General features: G+C 43.0%; 2 protein-coding genes and 1 long non-coding RNA gene across 6 annotated transcripts; 2 read left to right on the plus strand and 1 right to left on the minus strand.

The window, feature by feature from the left end:
* Positions 1-513: 513 nt before the first annotated feature.
* On the plus strand, positions 514-3,068 carry LOC119311559 (glycine-rich protein DOT1-like). 2 transcript variants are annotated; one of them, XM_037587200.1, is made up of 2 exons: positions 514-970; positions 1,096-2,792. In XM_037587200.1, the coding sequence occupies exons 1-2, from the start codon at positions 678-680 to the stop codon at positions 1,208-1,210; spliced, it is 408 nt and encodes a 135-aa protein (XP_037443097.1). In that variant the 5' UTR covers positions 514-677; the 3' UTR covers positions 1,211-2,792. The 2 variants fall into 2 exon arrangements, with proteins under 2 accessions (XP_037443097.1, XP_037443096.1); XM_037587199.1 differs by lacking the exon at positions 1,096-2,792 and adding an exon at positions 2,800-3,068 and having other exon boundaries at positions 535-970.
* Positions 3,069-10,185: 7,117 nt separating this feature from the next.
* Positions 10,186-16,519, minus strand: LOC119311560. Of its 3 annotated transcripts, XM_037587205.1 has the most exons (6): positions 15,806-16,519; positions 15,432-15,482; positions 12,849-12,957; positions 12,312-12,548; positions 11,602-12,169; positions 10,186-11,499 (listed from the first exon to the last, which is right to left on the minus strand). In XM_037587205.1, the coding sequence occupies exons 4-6, from the start codon at positions 12,438-12,440 to the stop codon at positions 10,544-10,546; spliced, it is 1,653 nt and encodes a 550-aa protein (XP_037443102.1). In that variant the 5' UTR covers positions 12,441-12,548; positions 12,849-12,957; positions 15,432-15,482; positions 15,806-16,519; the 3' UTR covers positions 10,186-10,543. The 3 variants fall into 3 exon arrangements, with proteins under 3 accessions (XP_037443102.1, XP_037443100.1, XP_037443101.1); XM_037587203.1 differs by lacking the exon at positions 15,806-16,519 and having other exon boundaries at positions 15,432-15,786; XM_037587204.1 differs by lacking the exon at positions 15,806-16,519 and having other exon boundaries at positions 12,845-12,957; positions 15,432-15,786.
* Positions 16,520-17,476: 957 nt separating this feature from the next.
* LOC119311561 lies at positions 17,477-23,117 on the plus strand. The gene is made up of 8 exons (XR_005151107.1): positions 17,477-18,124; positions 18,221-18,267; positions 19,546-19,726; positions 19,796-19,886; positions 20,158-20,211; positions 20,846-21,549; positions 22,405-22,499; positions 22,655-23,117. It is a non-coding gene; the product is annotated as an uncharacterized LOC119311561 (long non-coding RNA).
* Positions 23,118-24,418: the final 1,301 nt, after the last annotated feature.

Here is a 24,418-nt window from a genome sequence, read left to right on the forward strand (position 1 = left end):
TCTATTTGTATTGCATTGCCGCGGTACCTTGTCTGCATGACTGTTTTGGGCATAATTATATTGTGATTACATACACCATCTAGAATTTCTTGCACCGGAAACAAAGGGTTTTCCGCAGCTAAATTACTAGTGTGTCAGGGGAACCTGAGATTGTGTCTGAGGGAGTTGTGGAGAGTTAAGTTTTCTGGCGAATTGTGGTACCATATATGGACTGACTCAGAGGTGTGGTGGTTTATCATTTCTGAAATGTTTTGGAGTAGTTGGGAATTCACATGGTATCTTCATCGAGGCTTCTTCACTGGTGGCTCTGTATATATAGCCACACTTCAAATGTGTTTCTTCAAAGAACATATAAACATACGAGAGAATTCCTTATTTGGCCCTTGACTAAAATCTGGTTTCCTTTTTGGCCCTAAAAAATTTATTTTTCCTTTTTTGACACAACAACTTCATTTTCTTCCTTCTTTGACACTTCCGTTAGTTTTTGCCGTTAACACCGTCAACTGCAACTTGAAAAGTCATTTTTACCCCTGTTGTAGGCCGCTGAAAAAAAACAGGAAAACAAAATCCCGCTGACCAAACAGTCAACAGCGTAGCGAGCCCTTCCCTATTCTCCCGATTCCCCTTCTCCTCGATCCCTAACCCTACACAGCGGCCGCGCGAGGCTGGAGGAGCGGATGGAGGAGGGCGTGGCCGACGCTGCTCCGGGTGAAGGGATGGACGGCGCTGTGGAGGAAGGCCACGGCGCTGCACCGGCCTCGTCCTCGGGCGACCATGGCGGGCAGGAGAAGGGCGGCCATGGCGGGATGAAGGAGGACGGCCCAGGCGCGGCGCCAGAGGGCGACCATGGAGGGGAGGTGGAGGGCGGGCAAGGTGCTGCGCCGGAGGGCGGTCAAGGTGCGGCGCCGAAGCAGGGCAATGACGATGGTGCGACTGCCACAGATGCAAGTACTCCGGCATGGCTTGAAGGGTAAGTGCCTCTCTTCTCTAGCAGATTTGAGTATTTGCTTCACCTCTGTTCATATAAAACAGTGTTCTTAGAGATGGATTGAAGATGCATCAGTGTACTTAGAGATGGATCTTTTGCTTTCACAGGATGGATCCAGACTCAACTTATTTACTGAAAATCAACTTGCTTGGCAACCCCAAAAAAGTTAGGAAGGACATCAGATGTCAAAAAGCTAGGAAGGATATCAAATTGAAGAAGTGATTTGAATTAATAATCGTTATGCAGACAAGCTAAATAGCATATTATGTTTCATTCGGCACTATATTCCAATTCGTATTGCCATTGCTTTTGACTTCCAGTTCACAATTTTGGTCACAAAATACAGCAGGGGTAAAGTGGACTTCTCATGTGGTATTTAACGGTGTTAGTTGTCAAAACTAGCAGAAGTGTCACAAAAGGAACAAAATGAAGTTTGAGTGTCAAAAAGGGAAGAATTTTTTTTAGGGCCAAAAAGGGAACCAAATTTTAAGAGAGGGCCAAATAAGGAATTCTCTCTAAACATAATGATGACATTTAGAAGGACATCCCTGCATCTATCTTGTGAAGTGAGTGTGAAATTTTTACTGAATCGTTGGTTGTAGCTAGCTTAGGGCTGAGAGGCATCAGGAAAGCTGTTAGCTTATGGATTCGGAAAAATAGTACGTACTGGTTAGCTCAAGCTCACAAGATTGATGCAGAAGTCCAACATTGGTTAACTCAAGCTCACAAGATTGTTATGCGTCAGGATACAACATCTGCAATGTACGTAGGCAGCATGACGGAGCCTGTGACCATCTCTGCATTAGTTTATGCTCCACTGCTCAGCCACAAAGAGACAAACGTGCAGTTTAGCTCACTTGTGGTGTGTACGCGACGCGGGCATGTTTGTTTCGACGCGCAGAGTGTGTTCATCGCAGAGAGCTTGCTCCTCCCATACGCCATATTACCAAGTATCTTTTCTCTACTACTCCCTCCGTAAATTAATATAAGAGCATTTAGATCACTACTTTAGTTATCTAAACGCTCTTATATTAGTTTACAGAGGAATACTAGTTAATTTATACGTGTGTTGTAATGAGCTATATCTATACTATAGCTTTAACACCAATCATGCCAAACATATAGGCCAGCATAGAAAAAAGTGCATTTTTAGTCACCAACAAGATGAAGGGCGGATCGAAGGTCAAGAAGAGCTCAAGAGTTTTTTGCGGAAAAACTTCCTATCTATTCATTATCAATCATGACAGTACAACGAACATAAAAAATAATGAAAATTACATCCAGATCTGTAGACCATCTAGCAATGACTACAAACACTGAAGCGAGCCGAAGACGTGTCACCGGCATCACCCCTTCATCGCTAGAGCTGAGCAAAACTTGTTCTAGTAGACAGTCGGAAAGTTGGCGACTGTAGTTCCTTATGGTCTTCATGTAGGCTGAAGGCCTTTGAAGTAAACTCTTCCTGATGTCATTTTAAAAAATATGCATCATCTGTATCGAACTGTTATTGTAGGTTAATGCAACTTTAGATGTTAACTTGGTTCCTCCGGCAGCCTACCTTTCTAGGTGAATCTCTGAATGTGATGATCCTCTATTTTCTTTTGGCTCCTCCTTGGTCAGGCTGGAGTAGTTATAGTATAGTAAATAATGTATCCGTACGTATTCTGAGCTACTGATTTGTTGGCCCATCTTAGTCAGAGACTTGTGATTAATCCTCTGTTTACCCATTTATCATCTTAACCTTCATCCAAATTGTTCCCTGTTTGTGATCTTTGTGGCATTGAATTTAACCCGTTGATTTATCTCTGCAGGTCAATTGCTGATTGGGATACAATACATGGATTTGTTCGGTTGCATTTTTTATACATCGAAAGAGTCTGCTTCCCGGTTGCGAAGCTATTCATTTCGGAGGGGTGGAGCCCGCCCGCGATTTGCATACGTTAGTTGTTGTTCTTTCTGTCTGTCTTGTTCTTTTTCATGCACAGGAAGCCGTGACTTGTTACTGTATTAGAAGTGCATTGGCCCGTAAGCTTAGTAATATATACATACTATATTTTGAGGATGGATTTGGTGCATCCTGTGTGTTGTTTTGCACTGCTGCGGTACCTTGTCTGCATGCCTGTTTTGGGCTTAATTTTATTGTGATCACGTACACCATCTAGAATTTCTCGCACTGGAATCTGAAAAAAACCAAGGTTTTTTTTAGGACATCTCAAGCGGGGGCGAGGGTTTCTGCATTTCATTTAGAAGAAGAGAGATGGTCCAGTTTATAAGGAAAACCGGACCCAAAAACCTAACATTTTCGGTTAATTAAGGAAAACCAAGTGGAAACAAAAAAAAACAGAAAAAGATACTAGAGCTTGGGCACAGGGGAAGGCACCGACATCAAGAGACATCGTCAGAGCAGACACAAAGGTGCCAAGGCCCAAAATCATTGGGCGTGGCTCAAGTGCAACCGAACATATCTTATACCTATCGAGCCCCAAAATCATTGAGTGTGGCTCAAGTGCAATTGAACATATCTTATACATGTCGAGCCTTACTGCACGGAAGCATCATGGGCTATCATTATCTTGTGGGAAACATCCTGCAAGGCCCAACTTTCACTTTCCCGCAATGCCCGCCAAAGTATTCAATGCCACTATCACTTGCCGTGAAAAGGGGTTTCCCGCAACTAAATTAGTGTATTTGGGAAGCGTGAGATTATGTCTGAGGGAGTTGTGGAGAGCAAAGATTTTACCCTTTTTCATTGTGGATTATGGTACCATATATGGACTGGCTCACATGTGGTGATTATAAATGTTTTGGGGTAGTTGTGAATTCACATTGGTATCTTTACCGGCCGAGACTTTGCTGGTGGCTCTATATATAACCACACTTCAAATGTCTTTCCTTCCAAGGACATATAAGTACAACGATGGCGTCTAGAAGTAAATCCCTTACATCTATCTTGTGAAGTGAGTGAACTTTTTACTGAATCATTGGTTGTAGCTAGCTTAGGGCTGGGAGGCATCAGGAAAGCCGTTAGCACATTGATTCAAAAAGAAAGCACTAGTTAGCCCAAGCTCACAAGATTGTTCTGTGTTAGGATATAACATCTGCAATGCACATAGGCAGCATGGCAAAGACTACGACCATCTTCGCATTAGCTTACGCTCCACTGGGTGACCCATAGAAAGACGGACCTGCAGTTTAGCCCTATTGTGATGTGTAGACAACGTGAGCTGCTATGTTTTGATTCGCGGGGTACGTTCCTCATAGGGGGCTTGCTCCTCCCATACACCGTACCCTTCTCTTTTCTCTACTAGTTGTCTGTGCATTGCAATGTGCCATATATATTCTATAGTTAACACTGATCGTGTCAAACATATACGACTAGAATGCCCATGCACATCATGCGACATCACTGACTTTATTTTGATGAGTGAATCACTTATTCTTCTTTTACCTACTATCTCCACCTCTCTCCACCAATCCAAGCTTGCCACCACATCAATGGTGCATCGCACTCACAATCATCCTCCACACATTAGAGCAAGGTTAATGGTAGAGCCAAGTGTTGGCTATATCTTGTTGCCATGTCATCTATAGCCAGCCTAATAGCCACTATGTATATTAGTTAGCTAAAAAAGTATTAGTACTTCAGTAATACATGGCCACCTCACACTCTCATGATGTTTCTTGGAGCTCGTGTTGGACTGACTCTTAATTTGCAGCCCGGTTCCCTTCTCTCTCATCTTCTCTCTCATCCAACTCAGAAAACATATAATACTTTAATTCGTATGGCCCATTTACATCACCTTAATATACTTGCTCTTGGTATATGACCACCCAAAAATCAGTTACTAACCGCACAACAATGCATACATATCAACCTTGTTGATTAGAAAGATTCTTTTGATGTCTTTTTGTAGTGACCAGTCAGCTGAACATTTGGGAGTAGTAATTTAATATCCCAACTTTTCAATATTTTTTATTAATATTCCGTTCACCCCCTTTGCTCTCACATTGTCGTAATGTCAATGTTTGTGTTCTTCGACCACAACAAAGATAGCAGTCTTTGCAATCACAACTATTTTGAGGATAGATTGGTGCAACCTCTATTTGTATTGCATTGCTGCGGTACCTTGTCGGCATGCTGTTTTGTGCTTAATTTTATTGTGATTACATACACCATCTAGAATTTCTTGCACCATAAACAAAGGATTTTCCGCAACTAAATACTAGTGTATTTGGGGAACCTGAGATTGTGTCTGAGGGAGTTGTGGAGAGTTAAGTTTTTTGGCGAATTGTGGTACCATATATGGACTGACTCAGAGGTGTGGTGGTTTATCATTTCCGAAATGTTTTGGAGTAGTTGGGAATTCACATGGTATCTTTACCGAGGCTTCTTCACTGGTGGCTCTGTATATATAGCCACACTTCAAATGTGTTTCTTCAAAGAACATATAAACATAATGATGAGAGTTAGAAGGACATCCCTGCATCTATCTTGTGAAGTGGGTGTGAATTTTTTACTGAATCATTGGTTGTAGATAGCTTAGGGCTGAGAGGCATCAGGAAAGCTGTTAGCTTATGGATTCTGAAAAATAGTACGTATTGGTTAGCTCAAGCTCACAAGATTGATGCAGAAGTCCAGCATTGGTTACCTCAAGCTCACGAGATTGTTATGCGTCAGGATACAACATCTGCAATGTATGTAGGCAGCATAACGGAATCTGTGACCATCTCTGCATTAGTTTATGCTCCACTGCTAACCCACACAAAGAGACGAACGTGCAGTTTAATTCACTTGTGGTGTGTACAAGAAGCGGGCATGTTTGTTTCGACGTGCAGGGTGTGTTCCTCGCACCTCCCATACGCCATTTTTTTTGAGAAAACGCAAAAGAGTTTGCGTTTCATTGCATTGAACAGGAAGACATGGGGGGTACAACCTCTAGGAAGGAGGGACACACACACGACCGTTCTCGCCAAGCGACTACAACTAGGTAAGGAGGTGCCCTCAACTACAACACACAACACACAACGACATTAGACCTCGTCCAGCCCGACCTCCAGCCAAAGATGGCAAGGCGCCAAGACTCGGAGCAACAGGGCAGCATCACCGCCATTGCTAGACACCATCGGGGACGATTGCAACTCCAGGACTGCCCAGACCAACGTACCACACACTCATGTGCCTAGGAGTCGGTGGGTGAAAGGCAGGAGTCGGTGGGTGAAAGGCAGGGCCCGGCAAGAACTGGCGTAACATTCGTTGGGGGAGCGCCGGCACTGGCATACGTTGCCACCTGCTCCCTATGCAGCCGTCGACGCCAGACCGACGCATCACCAGCCACCATCTGCCAACGCCTCCATGGAGGTGACGACACCCTCGGGCATCGCCGTTGACGGCGCATGCCATCGCCGCACGGGGATTCCACCCCAACCCATGAGCAAAGACCTCAGATGCAGTTTCATACTGGACATGGCAAAGAACGCCGAAGAAGACAGACACGCATGGAGGAGGGAAGCCTAGGAACGTCGACAGTCGCAGAAGTGGGCACCGACCAGCGCAGTGCCAGCAAGCCGGCCATCGCCGGGAGCGCGTCCAGCAAGCGACAGTAGTCACCTACACCGCGTTGCCGCCGCGCCGGCCTACAGCCTCCGCCGCTAGGATTCACCGGGGCACAACATCCAGCAACTGTCAGGGTCGCCGCGCGCGTGCTCACCAACCCAGCAGCGACCACTAGTGGCAGGCAGAAGGGTGGGAGGAGGGAGATGGGTGGGCGGGGGCAGAGTGGTTGATGCGGGCCAAGGCGGGCCCACACGGCCCGGATCTGGGTGCCTGCAGCTTTCCTGCTTGCTGCAGCGGCCAGCCGTCGCCAGGCAGCTTCACCGCGCGCGCGCACCGTGCCATCTCGACGACCTCCCCTGCACGCAGTCCACCGCGCCACCGCACGCACCCACTGCTCCAGCGCGCCCAACACCAGCGCACGAGCACGCGAACAAGGGCCCCGCCGCCGCCGTCCACCGGCGTGGGCTTCGCCCGCCGGCATCCTCTGGCGGCGTCGAGGGGAGGGAGGGTAGGGAGGGGGCTTGGGTGGCGGCTAGGGTTTCACCACCCGAGTTTCCCCTGGGAGCGTCCTCCCATACGCCAATGACCAGTCTTTTCTCTACTATTTAATTATCCATGTGTTGTAATGAGCTGTATCTATACTACAGCTTTAACATCAATCAGCTTTAACATCAATCATGCCTAAAAAAACATCAATCATGCCAAACATATAGGTCAGCATAAAAGGAAGTGCATTTTTAGTCTCCAACAAGATGAAGGGCGGATCAAAGGTCAGGAAGAGCTCAAGAGTTTTTTTGTGGAAAAGCTTCCAATCAATTCGTCGTCAATCATGACAGTACAACGAAAATAAAGAATAATTATTATTACATTCAGATCCGCAGACCACCTAGCGATGACTACAAACACTGAAGCGAGCTAAAGACGTGCCGTCGGCATCACCCCTTTATCGCTAGAGCTCCGCAAAACTTGTTCTAGTAGACAGTCGGGAAGTTGGCGAATGTAGTTCCTGATGGTCTTACTGTAGGCTGAAGCTTTGAAGTAAACTCTTCCTGATGTCATTTAAAAAAATGCATCATCTGTATTGAACTGTTATTGTAGGTTAATGCAACTTTAGATGTTAACTTGGTTCCTCCTGCAGTCTACCTTTCTAGGTGAATCTCTGAACGTGATGATCCTCTATTTTCTTTTGGCTCCTCCTTGGTCAGGCTGGAGCATTTACAGTATAACAAATAATGTATCCTTAGTCCGAGCTACTGATTTGTTGGACCATCATAGTCAGAGCCTGAGATTGTGTCGAGGGAGTTGTGGAGAGTGAATATTTTTTTGCGAATTGTGGCACCATATATGGACCGGCTCACATGTGGGGTGATTATAAATGTTTCGGAGTAGTAGTTGGGATTTGACATGGTATCTTTAGTGACATAGCCTCCGCTGGTGGCTCTCTCTATATATACAACCACACTTCAAATGTGTTTCCTTCAAAGAACATATGAACATGATAGCATTTAGAAGGACATCCCTACATCTATCTTGTGAAGCGAGTGAAATTTTTACTGAACCATCGGTTGAAGCTAGCTTAGGGTTGGGAGACCTCAGGAAAGTTGCTAGCTCATGGATTCAGAGAAAGAGGATTGGTGAGCTCAAGCTCACAAGATCGACGCGGAGAGGTCGCACTGGTTGCCTCAATCTCACAAGATTGTTCTGCGTCAGGATACAACATCTGCAATGTACAATGTACGTAGGCAGCATGACAGAACCGACGACCATCTCTGCGCTAGTTTATGCTCCATTACTCGCCCACAGAAAGATGGACGTGCGGTTTAGCCCTCTTGTGGTGTGTACATGCAGTCTTTTAGCCACTGTCTCCACCTCTGCTTCACCCATCCAAGCTTGCCACCGCATCAATGGTGCATCTGGCTCGCAATCACTCTCCACAATGACCACACAAATTAAAAATCATTACGACCAATCAGTTGAATATTTGGGAGTAGTAATTTAGTGTTTGTTTTCAATATTTTTTTATTAGTATTCTGTTCATCCGCTCTTGCTCTAGCATTGTCGTATTGTCAATGTTTGCACTCTTCGACCACAACAAAGATAACGTTTTTGCGATCACAACAAATGTTTTTAAAAAATCAGTAAGGTGTATACCTAAGAAAATCAAACTAAACCAAACATCAACCCCCACACCTTGTTTTTAAACAGGAGAAAATCAGTTACTAACCACATAATAATCCATATCTATATGTTATGTAATCAACTCAATTGAAAATCACATTATAAGTCAAATAAACTCAAATGAACTGTTAATATCTTTGTCAAGCACATCTCAGTCAAACAAGTAACTCCAAGATGGACATTCCATGCAGATGCCGGAGGTTTTAACCTCCTTTTCGAATGAAGAAAAAAAGACAAAGGGGCATGAGTTATACAGACCTAAATCAAAACTAGTAGTACAGTAATGCTGAAGGAAGTGTTTTTTTTTTGCGGGAAGGAAGAGCTTGTAGGCAAGGTTACACTTGCAATGATGTGGGATCTCCGCATCACCAGCACCGGTTGTCTCAAATTCTTTTTTTATTTTGTATATATACGATGGGACAAGTCCACTGAAATCCTATAAACAAAGTTCAAGTCTCAATTACAGCATGAGTCTTCAGGTCCGATGGTCATATACTTGTCTTTCCCAGTGAAGCTTAGATTTGACATATGGAGTAGGAGTACAGCCAGCACTAACAATAGCTTGTTTGAAAACTTGTAAAAAGAGCTTGCAAAGTACTTGCATCCATAGTGGAAGACTGCAGCCTGAGAGTGCATTGAAGTCGTGAGACATTTTTCCCTCAAAGACTATCATTAGAGTCGGAAGTTCAGGAACTTGGCAACAAATCGGCAGATTTAAGAGTCATGTCATTAGAGCTGAACACTTCTCTTATAAATTCTGCATGCAGAGCACAAGTCTAACCATGAACAGTTGAAGCATCTAGATCTAGCAGCAGCTGATGAATCTGCTAACTTGGTCATCCGTAGGTTTTGTATATATGGTCCTGGAGATGTAATTCTAGCCAGATGGAAAAAGCTCACCAAAGCTCCTTGATGACAACGAGTGTCCCCATCAGAGGAGTTTTTACCTTGACCGGTGATTTTCGAATAATCGTGTTTCGCTAAGTCTAGTTTGTAAGGTCCGTTGGATAGGGCCGGACCTTTTTTTTCTCTTGGGAGTCAGCCGTACGCGGATCATTTTGAACATCGGGCCAACCAAGGCTTCTAGATGAGCCTAGCAAAAGCCTGGCTGAGAAGCCCAGCCCAAGTCCCGGCCCAGCCAGATGTCAGTAGGACCCCAGCAGAGTGTTCTAGATTTCCCCCCTGCTTATAATACTGCACTTACAACATACTTCTTCTATCTCAAAATTGCTCAAGTGATACATGGATTTTTCTATTAAAAACTGAAAGCCTTGGCTCCAATACGTTGTATGGTTCAATCACCTCTAGCAGACCTTAATCAACGACCTGCTCAGCATGAAAAGTATACCACAAATGACAGCTTGAGATAACAGTAGCATCTGCATTTTGCTAAGCTCTGTTCTCCAGCAATTCAAAACATAACATCATGCTGTCAACATGGAACTACCAGAGCACTCAAAGGCGGTGATATTAAAACAAAGCATTCGTTGAAAAAATAAATCCTGAAACAGAGTTTGCTGTAAAACAAAGGTAACAAGAACGATGTTTGCGTTTCTAGAGCCCGCGATAGAGTTGTGAACTATGGGACTAGTTCCTCGATTCTCCGAAACTTCTTACTCCCCCCGATCCATATTAGTTTGTCGCTGATTTAGTACAAATCAGCGACAATTAGGATCGGAGGGAGTAGTAGATTCCCATCAACTAAGAAATCTAAAGTTAAATCTGAACCTACACAATGTCCTTCTTGATGTCTTCTTGAGGTGTCGCTATGCTTGAGTTGGCTTTGTGGGAAACACAGTCTTTGGTGTCGAACATTTGCAGCGTCAAAGCTTCAGAGTCGTATCAACATTGTTCATTTCACTACTACAGACCACTGTGCTCTCCCCTGATGTCGCGAGGCCAGCAAACCAATGCAGAATATTACCTTGAGGTGGTCCTGCTTGGAATTCACCCGTATGCATGACCATGAGATTCTTTGCTGCAGCAGTGGAAGGACCATCTGGTTCTTCAGGAACACTGTCGCCTTCTGACTGGCGGGCATCAATCTCTGCGACATCCATGAACGGCAGTGCAACATTCAGGTCAATGAGGTTTCTGACACTGGTGCCATCCTTCTTGTTCTGGAATTGCATTTCCATGTCAGCTACACCCTTGCTCGAGGGTGTGCTGTCTGTGGCCATGTGTGTAGTGGACGAAGTGGATGAGCGTTGAGAATCTTTCTCGGTCGCTGCACTTATAGTGAAACCAAGGATTCTTGTACTACCTCCTGAATAACCCATGGAACCAGGAGAAATCTGGGAATGCCCATTCTCACGACTCGGTGACACTTGTGATTTCTTCATGGTGATTTTCTTCATCAAGTTTCGCAGCTTCTTTCCGTCCCACAAGATTTCCTTTGATGCATTCTCACTTGCTTGTCCTAGAGTGGCAGTTGCATCTCGAGGACCATTGTTCAGATTCACATCCTTGGGACAATCATAAAATGGGGAAGGATGTTGATACTGAGCCCCTCCAGGAATCTCTGATGAATGAAGGCGGTGATATCTTTGAAATGTTGGAAGTCGGCCATTCTGAGCACTGGGAAATTCAGCGTCAGCATAATGCCTCCTAGTCATGTAATCTGTGGCGCTGCTTTGCCATAGAGATCTGGGTGCAGCATTGGAGCTGGATGCTACAAATATTCCTGGATTGATGATGCTAGAGGTGGACTGGTAATGCACAGTTGAGGAATCAACACCAGTTTTCTTGTGTGTGAGCCATTCCATGCCACTGCTTCGATCTAGAAAAGGAAAATAAGATACACTTAGCGTGCATTGATGCTTAGAAATTGGTTTAAAACATAAAGATATACAAGTTTCTAAATAAATCGAGAAAATCTTACCTTTTAATTTATGGTCGTATGAATAACACTGGTTCTTAGAACTGGAGGCACTCACACTTGCGAAGTTTGTCTTCTTCATAGTGCTAGGTGACCCTATCACTTTTTTGTTCAAAGCATTCACTGTTGAGACACCTGATGGCTGTAAACCAGTGGCCCAATTCTTGTCCATGGGTGAGGTGCGTTCAATGCTAAGCTTCAGATTTGTACCAACTGAACCACTATTTCTTGGCAAACTCTTTGCAGGGTTCTCCCATACTGTCACCACATCATCATCACTATCATCTGCATTAGCTGGAACCTGAAGGAGCATTTCTTTTGTGGACCCGCTATTGCTATGCCTCATAGCCACTCTGTTCAAGCCACGCTCTATATTTTTTCCCTTCATGAATTTTCCAGAAGGTTTCCTCATATCATGTCCTGCAGGAGGCCCCATTTGCTGGACTCTTCTTATACCCCCAGATGGTAATGAATATGATATGGCTTGAGAATATCCCTTTGATTCACCTCCTCGGCATTGTAATGCCATTAGGTCCTTCTGAACCTTGTACAGACGATGGAGTTCATAGACCTATAAATAAAGGTGTCAAAACCGTATAGAAATGAGAAACAATTACGCCTATGGACAAATATAGGAAAAAACACATCACTTGCATATGTAAGCAATCTCTAGACTACTGAAAGCACATAGTATGGGTAATGTCATAACCTACCTGTTTCCGGAATGTAGCTTCCTGTGCAAGTATAGTCTGCTTTAGCATTTCCTTCTCAGCATATGCAGATCCATTTGTGGGTGTTACTGTGAAGCGGTTACTAAGATGCTCAATTGGTTTATTCTCCATGTGTTATGATAACCACCAATTGCTTTCAAGTTTAGTCTACAATCTGCAAGTGGACGAGTACCGAGTATTCTGGAAGATAGGTCTTGCCTTCAACTTTTGTTCCTGGTCCTAATAAATATCCACAGATAAATGATGTGTTATTGTAGTAAGAAGGATATTTAGAACAAAATAAATGCATGAACTTGGTATCCTTTTTCTTTTGTGACTGATTTGGTATATATTCAGTCAGAGCATTAAAATGGTTCAACATGTATGATTTGCACACTCATACTACACAGTGGCAATTAAGGCGTTAGGAACCCAACTAAGTATGACTTCACACCACAGCAAAGATCCATCACTTGACAGATACTCGGAAAATTCTGATCAACAAGCGATAGAAAACAAGAAAGGATGCCTTGTACCTACAAAGTTCTCGAATGTGAAGCAATGGTGTACAAGGAGTTTTATCCAGCCAAGAGTCCTTAGATCACAAGAAACTGGATTACGTCTGCTGGCTTAATCAATTCCTCCTTATCTGAAGCAGACAAAAGCGGTTAGCTTGCCTCAGCAAGAGACCTCAAAGTTGGCATTTATGGAAAGTAAGGACACATACATAATAATGAAGATGAAAATAAATGCAAAAGGAAAATCGTAGACAAGATCCAGATCTGTAACAAAATGTGACAGGAAAAGGATTCCGAACATGAAATGTGCAGAAAACAAAACTTTACAAAGTAATTCCACGAACCTTCACCTCCACAAACAAACAGTTGAAGAGAAACTAAAAGAAATAGGAGACACACAACAAGAGGGAGCAAGGCAGGATCAACAAGCAAGGAAGAATAGAGGTAATCTCCCTGTGCCCCCACACCTTTCTGCCCAGGGCGTACCAAAAGATCGTAGCAAAAACAAATAGATGGGAAAGAGCAGATTTCGCACAACAAAATCAAGCATAACAGCGCAGAGACTAGAGAGCTAAACTCCCAAGAACACAAGAGAATTTTCAGCTCACCTTATCACCAGGAGAATCCCACGATACTGGTGAAAGATGTCCGTCTGCCCTTTTTGTAGATAACTTGAGGTGTTTTGTTCTTTATTAGGAGTGATTATAAAGATTTGATTATGATTCAATGACAACTCGACATGGACACTGATGAGCTCATTTGGCCTTTCAATGCTTTTTGTTTCTAGTGCTATATTAATGCATTAATTTATGAGAGATTTCGTCATTTTGGGCTGGATTTTGAGCACATTCAATTACATGTAACTGACCCATTGCTTATTTTTTTAGAAGGTATTTTCTCCCCCGGGTGGTTGGACTGACACACGTCCCCCCTATGCGACATGGTGCACTCACTTCCTTTGTGCCAGGTTTGAAGCCAGGTGGCTGCAGGACCAGCTAATCGGTTAACAACACGCTCGCATAACCAAGCCATTACTCACTTTAAATTTTAATTTCTAAGCTAACTTCTTACTCCCTCTGTCCCAGTGCATTGGGCGCCTAACAGAAATCAGATATCCCTTGTACATAGGCCCCTACTCCCCTCATTTCCCCCGATCATTTAGTTACGTTTGCATGCTGCTCTTTCCATTTGCTGGCGCATTAAGCGGAAATTTTTAGCAGGGAATTAATCATTAATGACAGGGGAAACAGACATGCTGGTTGGCTACTCCAGGTTTTCCTTGTGGGCCCAGCAGAAATCATTACTCTCGTCTGCTCTATTCCCGATTTTCCTTGGTCGCTGTGCAGGCACTTAAACGCCCTATGTACTAGGACGGAGGGAGTAGATTTTCTTGCCATTTATCCCGATGCACTTAGAGCAGGAAATAAATTGATGCACTAAATTTTTCGTGGGATAACTCAAGGGGATAACCATTTTCTATCTATAAGTCTTTGCTATATTTCTTTTTACCAGAAAGTGCATGTCATCAAGTTAGTGTTTGGGGAACTATTGCGGAGTTTGTAGCCCGTAGAATTTATTAGAAACACCCAAAATCTATGAAAAATGAGAAAGTGCAGGCAGGTTCATCTACAAGCTATATCTGAACCATTTAGTGTGCATTCTGACTTGTGTTGTGTACTGTGATTACAGTTGTATTACATTTTTAGCTGGTGTACTTTGGTGAATTTGCTAGAAATTCTGACATGGTTCAAGGTGATTTGACTTGCTACATGTATGTGGATGAGCGGGATGCATTTGTGGGGCATGTCATAAAGCATGATCTCTCTAAAAGAAGATACATGTGATTTTCGGATGCCTTTATGAGAAGAAAAGTAAAAGACAAGTCAACTTTTTGTCTTGATTATCATAAGGAGATTGTATTAACATGTTGCGTCCATATAAAATTGGGTGACATTTCTTTAAAAAAATCTTGAGTATTGGTTTATGTGAAAAACTTATTTCGCACACAATTATATCATTCTCATCATTTGCAGGCATGTTGCAGAACAAAATAATTTACAATTGTATCTTTAAACTTCTAAAACATCTCGCAAGCCATTTCTTTCTTGTTCCTGATAGACATTCTGCTTGGCAACTTAAATATTCTGGTTTGGTGCATCTCAAAACTCATAGCCCTGTCAATCTCCTTTTTTCAAGGAAATGCTAATGTATGACCCAGATGCATGCCAAACAAAAAACATCATGTTGAATACTCCCTCCGTTTCAAAATATAAGACTTTTTAGAGATTTCAATGAGGACTACATATGGATGTATATAGACGTATTTTAGAGTGTAGATTCACTCATTTTGCTCCGTATGTAGCCCGCATTGGAATCTCTAGAAGGGCTTATATTTAGGAACGGAGGGAGTAGTTATCATAAACATGACAGCAACCTAAATTAGGCTTTTTCATATCTTAGCAGTGAGATAAAACTTGAAACAGGAAACAAAAAAAAAGACCTTATAACATAGCATGCCATTAACATGTATACGAAGCATGAAAGACAACAAAAAAGAAGTACAAATAGATGATTTATATTGTTGTACGAGATACAAGCTTGATACCTGACTCGGAATTTTACCGAAGACTGTATGCTGCTTCGTCTCCAAGACATTCTTATGAAGTGGTACATGCAAAAAATAAAACACTCAACTATTCCACTTTTCCAACATAATCACTTTGCTGCTACAACTACAATATAACCATAAGTAACTTCTTCTTTTTTATTCTGAGGTCTTCTCACTTTCTTATTTTTAGAGGACCCTAACCTTATAGCTAGTTTTGATTTTGATTAACCAGATGAAGTGAAGCATTAAAAGTACTAACCTATGAAGTATGAACTATCCGATAAACCTAGCACTATATTGGCAGTGTTTGGTCAGTCCATTCCATCACCAGCTTTCATTTTAACATAGTAGCAGTTTGTGACAGAGCAAACCTGATGGCAGAAGAGCAGATGCTGAGAAATCCTTGCACGGGTCTCTGGGTTCTCAATCCATCGTGGGTAATCCTGTAACACGACACAGCGATTTCTTGTCATGTCACAGCATCTTTCTGGTTGCAGGATTCACTGGAGCCAGTGCTTCCATCCGTTTTGACCTTTGAGACCCAGTTGACCCTGCTTCCATCCGTGGGTAATCCAATTTAACCCTGCTGACCTTTGAGACCCAGTTCCCTGCATTTGCATTCTTGCTTTTGACACATCCGTTCACTGCCCAGCCTCAGCATAGATGTCCCAGCTTACCATCTCCTTCTCTGGCATCTCTTCAGACATCATCCTCGCATTGGCCACCTCCCCCTGTCGCACCATCGCAGCCATGGCCGTGCTCCAGGACACATGTCTCTTCTCGGCATTTCCTCGAACACCTTGCTGGCGTCCAAGAACCCGCCCCGTTCCTGGAGCATGCGTCGATCAGCGCGTTCCTGAGCGCGTGTGAGGAAATAAGGTTGGAAGCGGCGAGCAGGTCGGGGTGGAGAGCGTGGTCAAGCAGCAGCGCATGGTGGAGGTGCGGCAGGCCGTGGGGGCAGTAACGGTAGGTGCTGCTCCATGCACAGGCGCCGCGAAGGCGCACCTCATGGCGGTGGTGGTGGACATTCGCGGTAGGTTTAGCGGTGGCGCCGCCGTGGTTGCCGGCAAAGAAGGGGCAGTGGTTGGCAGTTATTGCCGGAGAGGGGAGGGGAGCTGCTCAGGCGAGGAGAAGGGGACAAAGGAAGGGAAGCTCCCTGCCGCCCACGCAATGCTGGTGGGCCGGCCCAGGTAGATTTCGCATTTTAGGTGAATTAAAAAATGTTCACTGATTTTGAAAATAAATTCATGAATTTTAAAAAAGTTCATCTATTTTGATTTTTATATCAAATTGGAAAAGGTTCATGAATTTTCAAAAACAAATCCACAAATTTGAATCATTGATTTGAAAAAAAATAACGATTTTGAAAAAAAATAACGATTTTGAAAAAAAAAGGTTCATCGATTTGAAGGAAAAGTTCACGAATTTTTTTAAAAAATCATCGAACTAGGAAAAAAAAAGGAAAAACAGAAAAGGAAAGAGGAAAGAAAAAAGAAGAAAAGACAAAAAAAGATGTATGACATCAGATCAAAGTAGGTGGCGTGGTGGTTACTGCAGCGTACCTCAATGCGGGAGGTCCCTGGTTACCACGAGTGTGCTTTTTTGTGGGAGGCGCTTGTTCGATTCACCAACAGAAAAAAAAAAACAAGGTAGATGGGCTGGCCCAACGCGGAGGGTGTGTGTGCGCCCGTTAGCAAAATGCATACGAACGGGTGCCTGAAGGCCAAATCCAGAAAGAATTACGACGGGAGTAACCCAGTCTCCTCAGAGTTTAGCGATTCCTGACCGTCGGATCTGGTCCTTGATGCAATATAGGCCGTGCGATCACGAGATGGACTGCTCTGGGACGTTGGATCGAAAAAGGACACTGTGGATCGAAACAGTGCGCCCTCCGACGGTAAATATCTCGTGCCACCACCTATTAATCCTGTGCCCCGCCAAGGACATTTTCGGTTTTTCACGTATTGCGTGGTGGCGTGTCCGCCGCTGGTTGGCTGCGGTTCGATGAGGTGAGGGAGACCGGCTACTCCATCCCCGTGTCCCCTCGATCCTCTTCGTGCTCCCATTCGTTCCTGGCAGGAACCCTAGCCGCCGCCCCATCCCCGCGTACCTAGCTCCAGCCCTCTCGCCGACGGCGCCGTCCGCGTCCGCGCGCCTCTGCCCTCCCCTTCCTTCTCCGCACTGGCCGCCTCCATCTTCTCTCTGTCACCGTCTGACCCAGATGCGGCCGCGGTCCGCTGCCGCCTTAGGCGGAGGAGAGTAGAGACGCGGCTAGGAGGAGCACGAGCCACCGCCACCACCTACCTGACGACGACCAGAGACGGACGGCGTCGCCGGCGGCGTGAACCCACGCGAGCCCAACAGGGTGTGCGCGTGCCTCCGCGGGTTCGCGCCGCGGTCGCCGGAGGCGTGGGCTCCGCCTCCGCGGGTCAACCGCGTCAGGTGCGTCGGCTCCGCGCCGCTCGACTGCCGCAACGGCAAGCTGCAAGGTCCCCGTCACGACGGCCGCCGTGGTAGACTTCCGTGCCATCCTCGCGGACTGCACGCCGAGGTGCCTGCGTGGCTGCTCGTGCACGGCGTACGCTAGCGCCAAGCCCAGCGGCGCGGCATGGACCAGCACACTCGAGGATCTCCGCGCTTTCCTCAACTTCAACCGGGACTTTATGTGTGTCTTGCCGCTGCAGATCTTGGTATGTGCCTGTTTACCTACGTGTATGTGCCTGCCTTGCCCCTACCGATCTCTCCTCACTAACTGCCCATCCATCCTGCTCTTTGGCGCTCAACAGGAGGATAGCTTGGTGCTCCCGCAAGCAATTTGGGCTTCTATCTTGATGTAAGCAGTCACTATCCCCTTCTCGGCTTCCATTCAAAATCACCTTGTTTCTAAGATTATTTGGGTTGTCAGCAGTTAATAACTACTGTTACCTTCAACTATAGTAGTAAAGGAAAATGTAAATGGTTAATGTAGACACTTGTGTATGTGGCTTTGCTTCAAACAGAATAAGGCAAGCAGCATTGTTATGACCCCAAAAGGATAGTTAATGTGTGATGTAAATAATTTACCTTTGGATGATATGAAGAGAGGGCCACTCTGAAATATACGTGGTTATGAGGTAATTCGTTGCTATGTGATGCATCGTTTGGTCCTGCTCCAGTGTTGTTTTGCCTTCTTTTACTCGGCTCATGTTGCGTTTGGCTTGGAGACTACTGAAATGGAAATGTGTTGGAGCGATTATGTGTTGCAGGTAAAGAAACAAATTTTCATTTCGTTCGGCTTGCTATTAATTGTCACTTGCGTACACATGATTAGGTTGGTCACGGATTTGTGCAGCTAGCTAGCATTGCTAATATTGTGTGCTGCTCCAGAAATAGATCAAGTGATACTTTAAATTTTGTTCGTCTAATGATTTTTTTTGTTATTTCCTTTTGAATGCTTAGCCATGCTCTGTTTCACTCGTGTGAAACTCAAGATTTGATAGTAGCACATAAATCATGATTTGACAAACAGTTTAATTCCTATATTTTAGTATATCTTATTATCTTTTTTATTTCTGTTCCTGAACTGAACTTTGGCCTTTTCTACAAAATTATAAGAGCAATGATGGTTCAGACAAATGATTATGGTTGCTTATTTATTTTCTTGGTGTTAGATTACTAATGTAGAGGAATATAATTATATGACTTTACCATTATTATCAGGTGAGGAAGTGATAGGTTTGGAAAATGACAATAGTTACCTATCTCTCATTCTCATCTCTACTGTATTCATGTAAATGCCCATGTCTTTTTCCATTATTATCAGTTGATATGTTCTTCATTGCACAGAAATCATTCTTACCATACTATCAGATATTATTAGCACATGCTCTTTTGAGGGAAATGGGGATGGCACTATCTCTCGGTCTTCTGCACAGAAATATTTAGAGTACATTATCTTTCATCTTTCTGATTATAAATTGTTGGAATTTCTTATGCTTTCAGGGATGCAACTTGATGTTTTATTGTTGCCTTTTGAGGGAAATGGGGATGGCACTATCTTTCAGTCTTCCTAATTAGATATAAGCAACTGCTTACCCACACCGTATAACTTCGGTTTGTTCCCTCACTGCAGCGTTACTCTGTTCCATACACTAAGAAGCGTGAAGTGTGCCGGTTGCCACTCGCGTTGCTGCTCTCCCTGGAGGCGTCGTCATCGACTGGAGGAGTGTCGAATCATCGTCCTTGAGTTCATGCACTTCAGGAAGAAGACGGCCTGAGGTGAGACGTCACGCATCCGTCATGCGAAGCTAGAGGTGAGTGCCCTCTCCACTTCCCCCATTTCGTCTGTCTCTCTCTCTGGTCTAATCCATTTTTTTCTGCAGCTTGACATATAGGTCAGTGTGTGTGTGCAGCAGCTCCAGAGGGACCAACGTCGAGGTAGCCACTGCTCCTGTCTAGGCTAGCCCGTCGTAGGTACGTATCAGGTCCCTAGACCCTTATGAGCCCTAATTTTCATGAAGCAAGGTGCAGCCTGCTGCTTTTGCTTTTGGTAAAAAGGAATCCCTATTGTTATGATGATAGCCTCTTTGCAAGTTTATTCTGCCTTTTTGACATTTTTTTTCTATCTTGCTATGCATTGTATCATATTACAGTTGCGTGCTCAAACCAACTAAGCTTAATTCACGTATATAGATATTTAAGAATGTGGGATGATGCCCAATTGGAAAGGTTTGCAATATTGTAGGAATCATTTGGAGATGGGTTGTAGATATTAAGCTATGAAGGAGATGATTTTGAGGTAACAAGCCTTCAGCTTGCTTTCTGTTAACCTTTTTATGCATGGGTTCGATTTGATGCAATCTAGGCATTGTTTGTTGTCGAATGGATTATTTTTTCCTTCTAGGTAACATCTGATACTTAGAATGCATTATTTCTGATGGCCCAGAAAAAACTCTGTGTGCATATTGTTCTGTTTAGATGCATACAAGATGCATGTTTGTGCCTCATACCTGCTGATTTGTATGACTGAGGAACTCTCTTTCTTCCTAGATGTGGCCATATGCTCTTCACTGATATATCATCTCCTTACTCTTGTATATTATTCACATATATCATCTCATTTCTTGGTTGATTGCTTATATATATTCAACTTCTGTTTCCTGGCATTCATATATTACAAGCTAAATAAAGTTTGCCATTCCTTTTGGCCATTTATAGTTGTAACTAGAAGCATGGATGATCTGTGATGCTGGCAATTGTCAGATTGCACCCATTTAATTATAGCACAATATATCACATTTGTGGTAAATTTAGCTAAGCTTGTGCCTACCCTTTTAGTAGTCAATATGGTTCAGATCCAGTATTTTTTATTTCCTTTTCTTTTTTTGCTTTCAGCACACATATGGCATTAAAGTTCTTTATCATGTATGTAGGCAAAGTAGTTGTGTCACTTACTGATGCTCTTATGGTACACAGTACACTATTAAGCTGTTGGGCCCAGAAACAGGAAGAGTAATCCTCTTCCAAGGTTAATTTTGTGCCTACTTCTTTATGTACATAACTCATGATTTGACAAATAGTTAAGTTCCCTATATTTATTTATTTCTTTCTCTTTCGCTTTCTCTTTCCTATTTATGGTTCTGGAACAAAACTGCTATCCTTTTCTACAAATTGGAACAGAAAATAATGTTGACAAATGATTATAACGGCTTATTTATTTTCTTGGTGTTAGATTACTAATGTGGAGAACTATAATTTTTATTGATGGTCGCTTGATGGCGCTCATTAGAATTCATATATGAATCAATATATTCTTCCACTCTAATTAGCATGTTTGGTCTATTTAATTTCAAACATATCTATTATTCACCAAGGCGACTGCCTAATTTCATATGTGTTCATATGCAGAAGGTAAAGATCGTCTATTATCGGCGGTTATTTTACTTAGTTGTAGATACTACTGAATAGTTTGCTTAAAATTTTGATAGTTTAAAAGAAGTATTATGGTGTAGTGCAGTAATAATTTTATTTAAAATTGCAGACCTTGCATCATATTTTGCTTGTGTATGTGGGCAGTGTGTTCAAGTTGATCTGGAACAATTTGAAGGGTTTCCTCGACACAAAATCTTCAGCCAAGGTTTACTGGAGCACCTCGAATTATGTATAGAAGTTTAAAATTGTAATTGTTTCAGGTTCTTTGCCACATTATGTATGTTTTTTTTTATTTTTTTAATAATTGGATCTATTTGCTATGTGGAACATGTAGCATTTACTTGATCATAATCTAATTCAATTTTTGACCACCGTCTTTTGGCTCTTGCTTTCAACATATGTAGTATCGCTTAGTCATTTTCTTGACACGACACTTTAGGCAACGGCTCAGACTTCTTGAGCCATTTTTCTATTTATTGTTGATACATCTTCCAAAATAAACGAACAATGTTTCCTCCATATATGAATGGCACAATGACATTATGAATTCTTTCCAGTCAATTGATCATCATAAGCCTCATTCTGTATTCTTTTTTTTTGCGGGATAAGCCTCATCCTGTATTCAATACATTTATGTGATGTCTTCCTCGGGATGGAAATGTTCCTTGGCACCATGACGAACATCAACGGAGGAACAACCTTTTTATTTTATTTTCTGTTCCATCTACTGTATTGTTGCTGCCATAAAGATTTACCTGGACATGGAGCCATCATGATGTGTTCAAAAATGATTACATTATCCTTTTTCTAAGCTGGTGGTGTTAGAAACATCTTAGCATTCAAGCAGGTTTAGTATGTTGTCTATTAATTCCATTATGTAAAAAAATCACTGATCATCGCTTGACAGAAAATATTTTGATATGCCATCATGTGCATGGGCGAAGAACCTGGATGTTATTTACATGTTTTGGATCATGGATGATTGTTTTGAAAGAAAAAATATCAAATAAAAGAAAGCATGTGATAATGCTGATAGATTGAAACTTTGGTTCCTTTTCAGAGGCCCACTTGGATCCAGCCTTTCCAATCTGCATGAATCTTCCTAATTCAGCAAGGCCTTCAAACCTCGATGCTTCTAAATTTGTGAGCTAAATGGTAATTTTTGCAACACTCAAAACTGCACGCTGCCTTATAGTTTGAGGATGATGTTGAGCTTATCGGTGCTTTGCTCCTATTTTGTTATATCCTGTTTGAATACATACGCTAAACTTGATTTCCTACTAAATTGAGCATTCACTACTTGGCCATAGCGTTGTGACCGGCATACTCGCGCCAAGGCGCGTTTCCGATCTAGTAGAAAACGCCCAGAGGAAGGGCAGCTATTGTCTCATGGGTTCCAAAGAAGATGGACCTGTGCGCGTGCGATTGAGAGGGACAACCAATGGCAGAAATCAGTACCAAGGCCCGGAAGCAATCCCTTCAAAAGTCACACTCGGCACTGAAAGGCAAGATTGACCCAATTAAGCGTACCAGGAGGAAATTTTTCAAGGCAAATCATGACTTTATAGGTTAACAGTGTTCAGGCAAATCACATGAGACACAAACAACCACTCGAAGTGGTACAATAGAGTCTCAACCAATGCTCTCATTTGGCAAACATGTACGGCCAATTTAAGTTGACTCATGTGCAACAGAGTTTGCATTACATTTACAAACACTAGCTCACTGCTTAGAGAACCACATTTTCAACTGAAATTTATTATCTTCAATTGCAGCAACATAAGATGAGGAGTGTGCCTTCCTCATATCCATGGCTGTAGCTAGAAGTTCAGAGTCTATCTCACACACCACTCTAATTGCTCCCTCGAGACATCTAAGTATCCAACCCAACTGCGAGAAGTTTAGCACTCAAAAATCGAACAGCAAGAGAGTGGAGCGCGTGAGAGCACATCAAGTGTGCATTCATGATTTCTCTAAATGTAGCATAATACAACTACTCATTTGCTATACTTTTCCATGGATGGGTTCAGACATTCATGAAGAAGGCATATAAACCGGTTTATTTGGAAATCCGGCAACAGGAAAAACATTGTTTAGCTTGAATGCTAGCAAACAATATATGCACATTAGTCACCATAAACATCACTTCTGACCAAGTATGCCCTGGCTTGTACTCCCTCCGTTCCTAAATATAAGTCTTTGTAGAGATTTCACTATGGACTACATACGAAGCAAAATGAGTGAATCTACACTCTAAAATGCATCTACATACATCCGTATGTGGTCCATAGTGAAATCTCCACAAAGACTTATATTTAGGAACGGAGGGAGTACTTCCTTCTTATAGACAAAAAGAAAATAAACTTTAAATTAATAACAAGAGCATGTGATGGCATACTCTATATTGTGAAAGTCGCTCCCAAAGTTAGTACATGTGCTCAACCTAGTGTTTTGCCACATATCAACTTCTTTGCAGGGTACCTCGTATTAACTTACCTTAGTTGTTTTGTCATAGAAACCTTCATAAAAAAAAATCTCCTGAGCGTTTTTTGTTAGGGATTAGTATAAACTAGGAAATGTTTTTTCAACCCGCTAGGATTCCTTGACCTGGGGGTGTTCAGCCAGGCTATGTTGGCCCAGCAGGCGCGTGGCGTCCGGTCACTTTGTTGGAGACTTTGTGAAAGTGTGTTGACAGCATGGCACCACCCGCACTGGATTCTCGACATTGTACATTTTTTTGAATGACTCATCAACTTGGAGAACTGTGAAGCATGGTTTGGATTTTCTCAAAAGGGGGTCATGTGGAGCATGGACGATGGTTCACAAATAAATATTTGACAGGATAATTGGATTCCTTGGGATTTCTTGTTGAAAGCGATAGGGCTGAAGAAGGAGTAGGTTCAACTAGTTTTCAGACTTGATTGATTATATTGCTACAACATGGGACATGGATATGCTACTCTTCTAAACTCAATTGGTCTTGCGTTATGAATATGATTACATCATGTATAAACTACTGTTATCAATATTATAAAAAAGGAAAAAGTCAAGTTTTGAGTTGTTGAGGTAGAAGA

Source organism: Triticum dicoccoides, chromosome 5B, assembly GCF_002162155.2.
Source record: "Triticum dicoccoides isolate Atlit2015 ecotype Zavitan chromosome 5B, WEW_v2.0, whole genome shotgun sequence".
NCBI lineage: Eukaryota > Viridiplantae > Streptophyta > Magnoliopsida > Poales > Poaceae > Triticum > Triticum dicoccoides.

Bases quoted from the DNA above. Each gene is read 5' to 3' on its own strand.
- LOC119311559 (XM_037587199.1), top strand. From the start codon at position 678: ATGGAGGAGGGCGTGGCCGACGCTGCTCCGGGTGAAGGGATGGACGGC. The intron at 971-2,799 runs GTAAGTGCCTCT...TTATCTCTGCAG, and splicing joins ACTCCGGCATGGCTTGAAGG to GTCAATTGCTGATTGGGATA.
- LOC119311560 (XM_037587205.1), bottom strand. From the start codon at position 12,440: ATGGAGAATAAACCAATTGAGCATCTTAGTAACCGCTTCACAGTAACA. The intron at 12,170-12,311 runs GTAGGTTATGAC...CTTTATTTATAG, and splicing joins AAGCTACATTCCGGAAACAG to GTCTATGAACTCCATCGTCT. The intron at 11,500-11,601 runs GTAAGATTTTCT...TTCCTTTTCTAG, and splicing joins ATACGACCATAAATTAAAAG to ATCGAAGCAGTGGCATGGAA.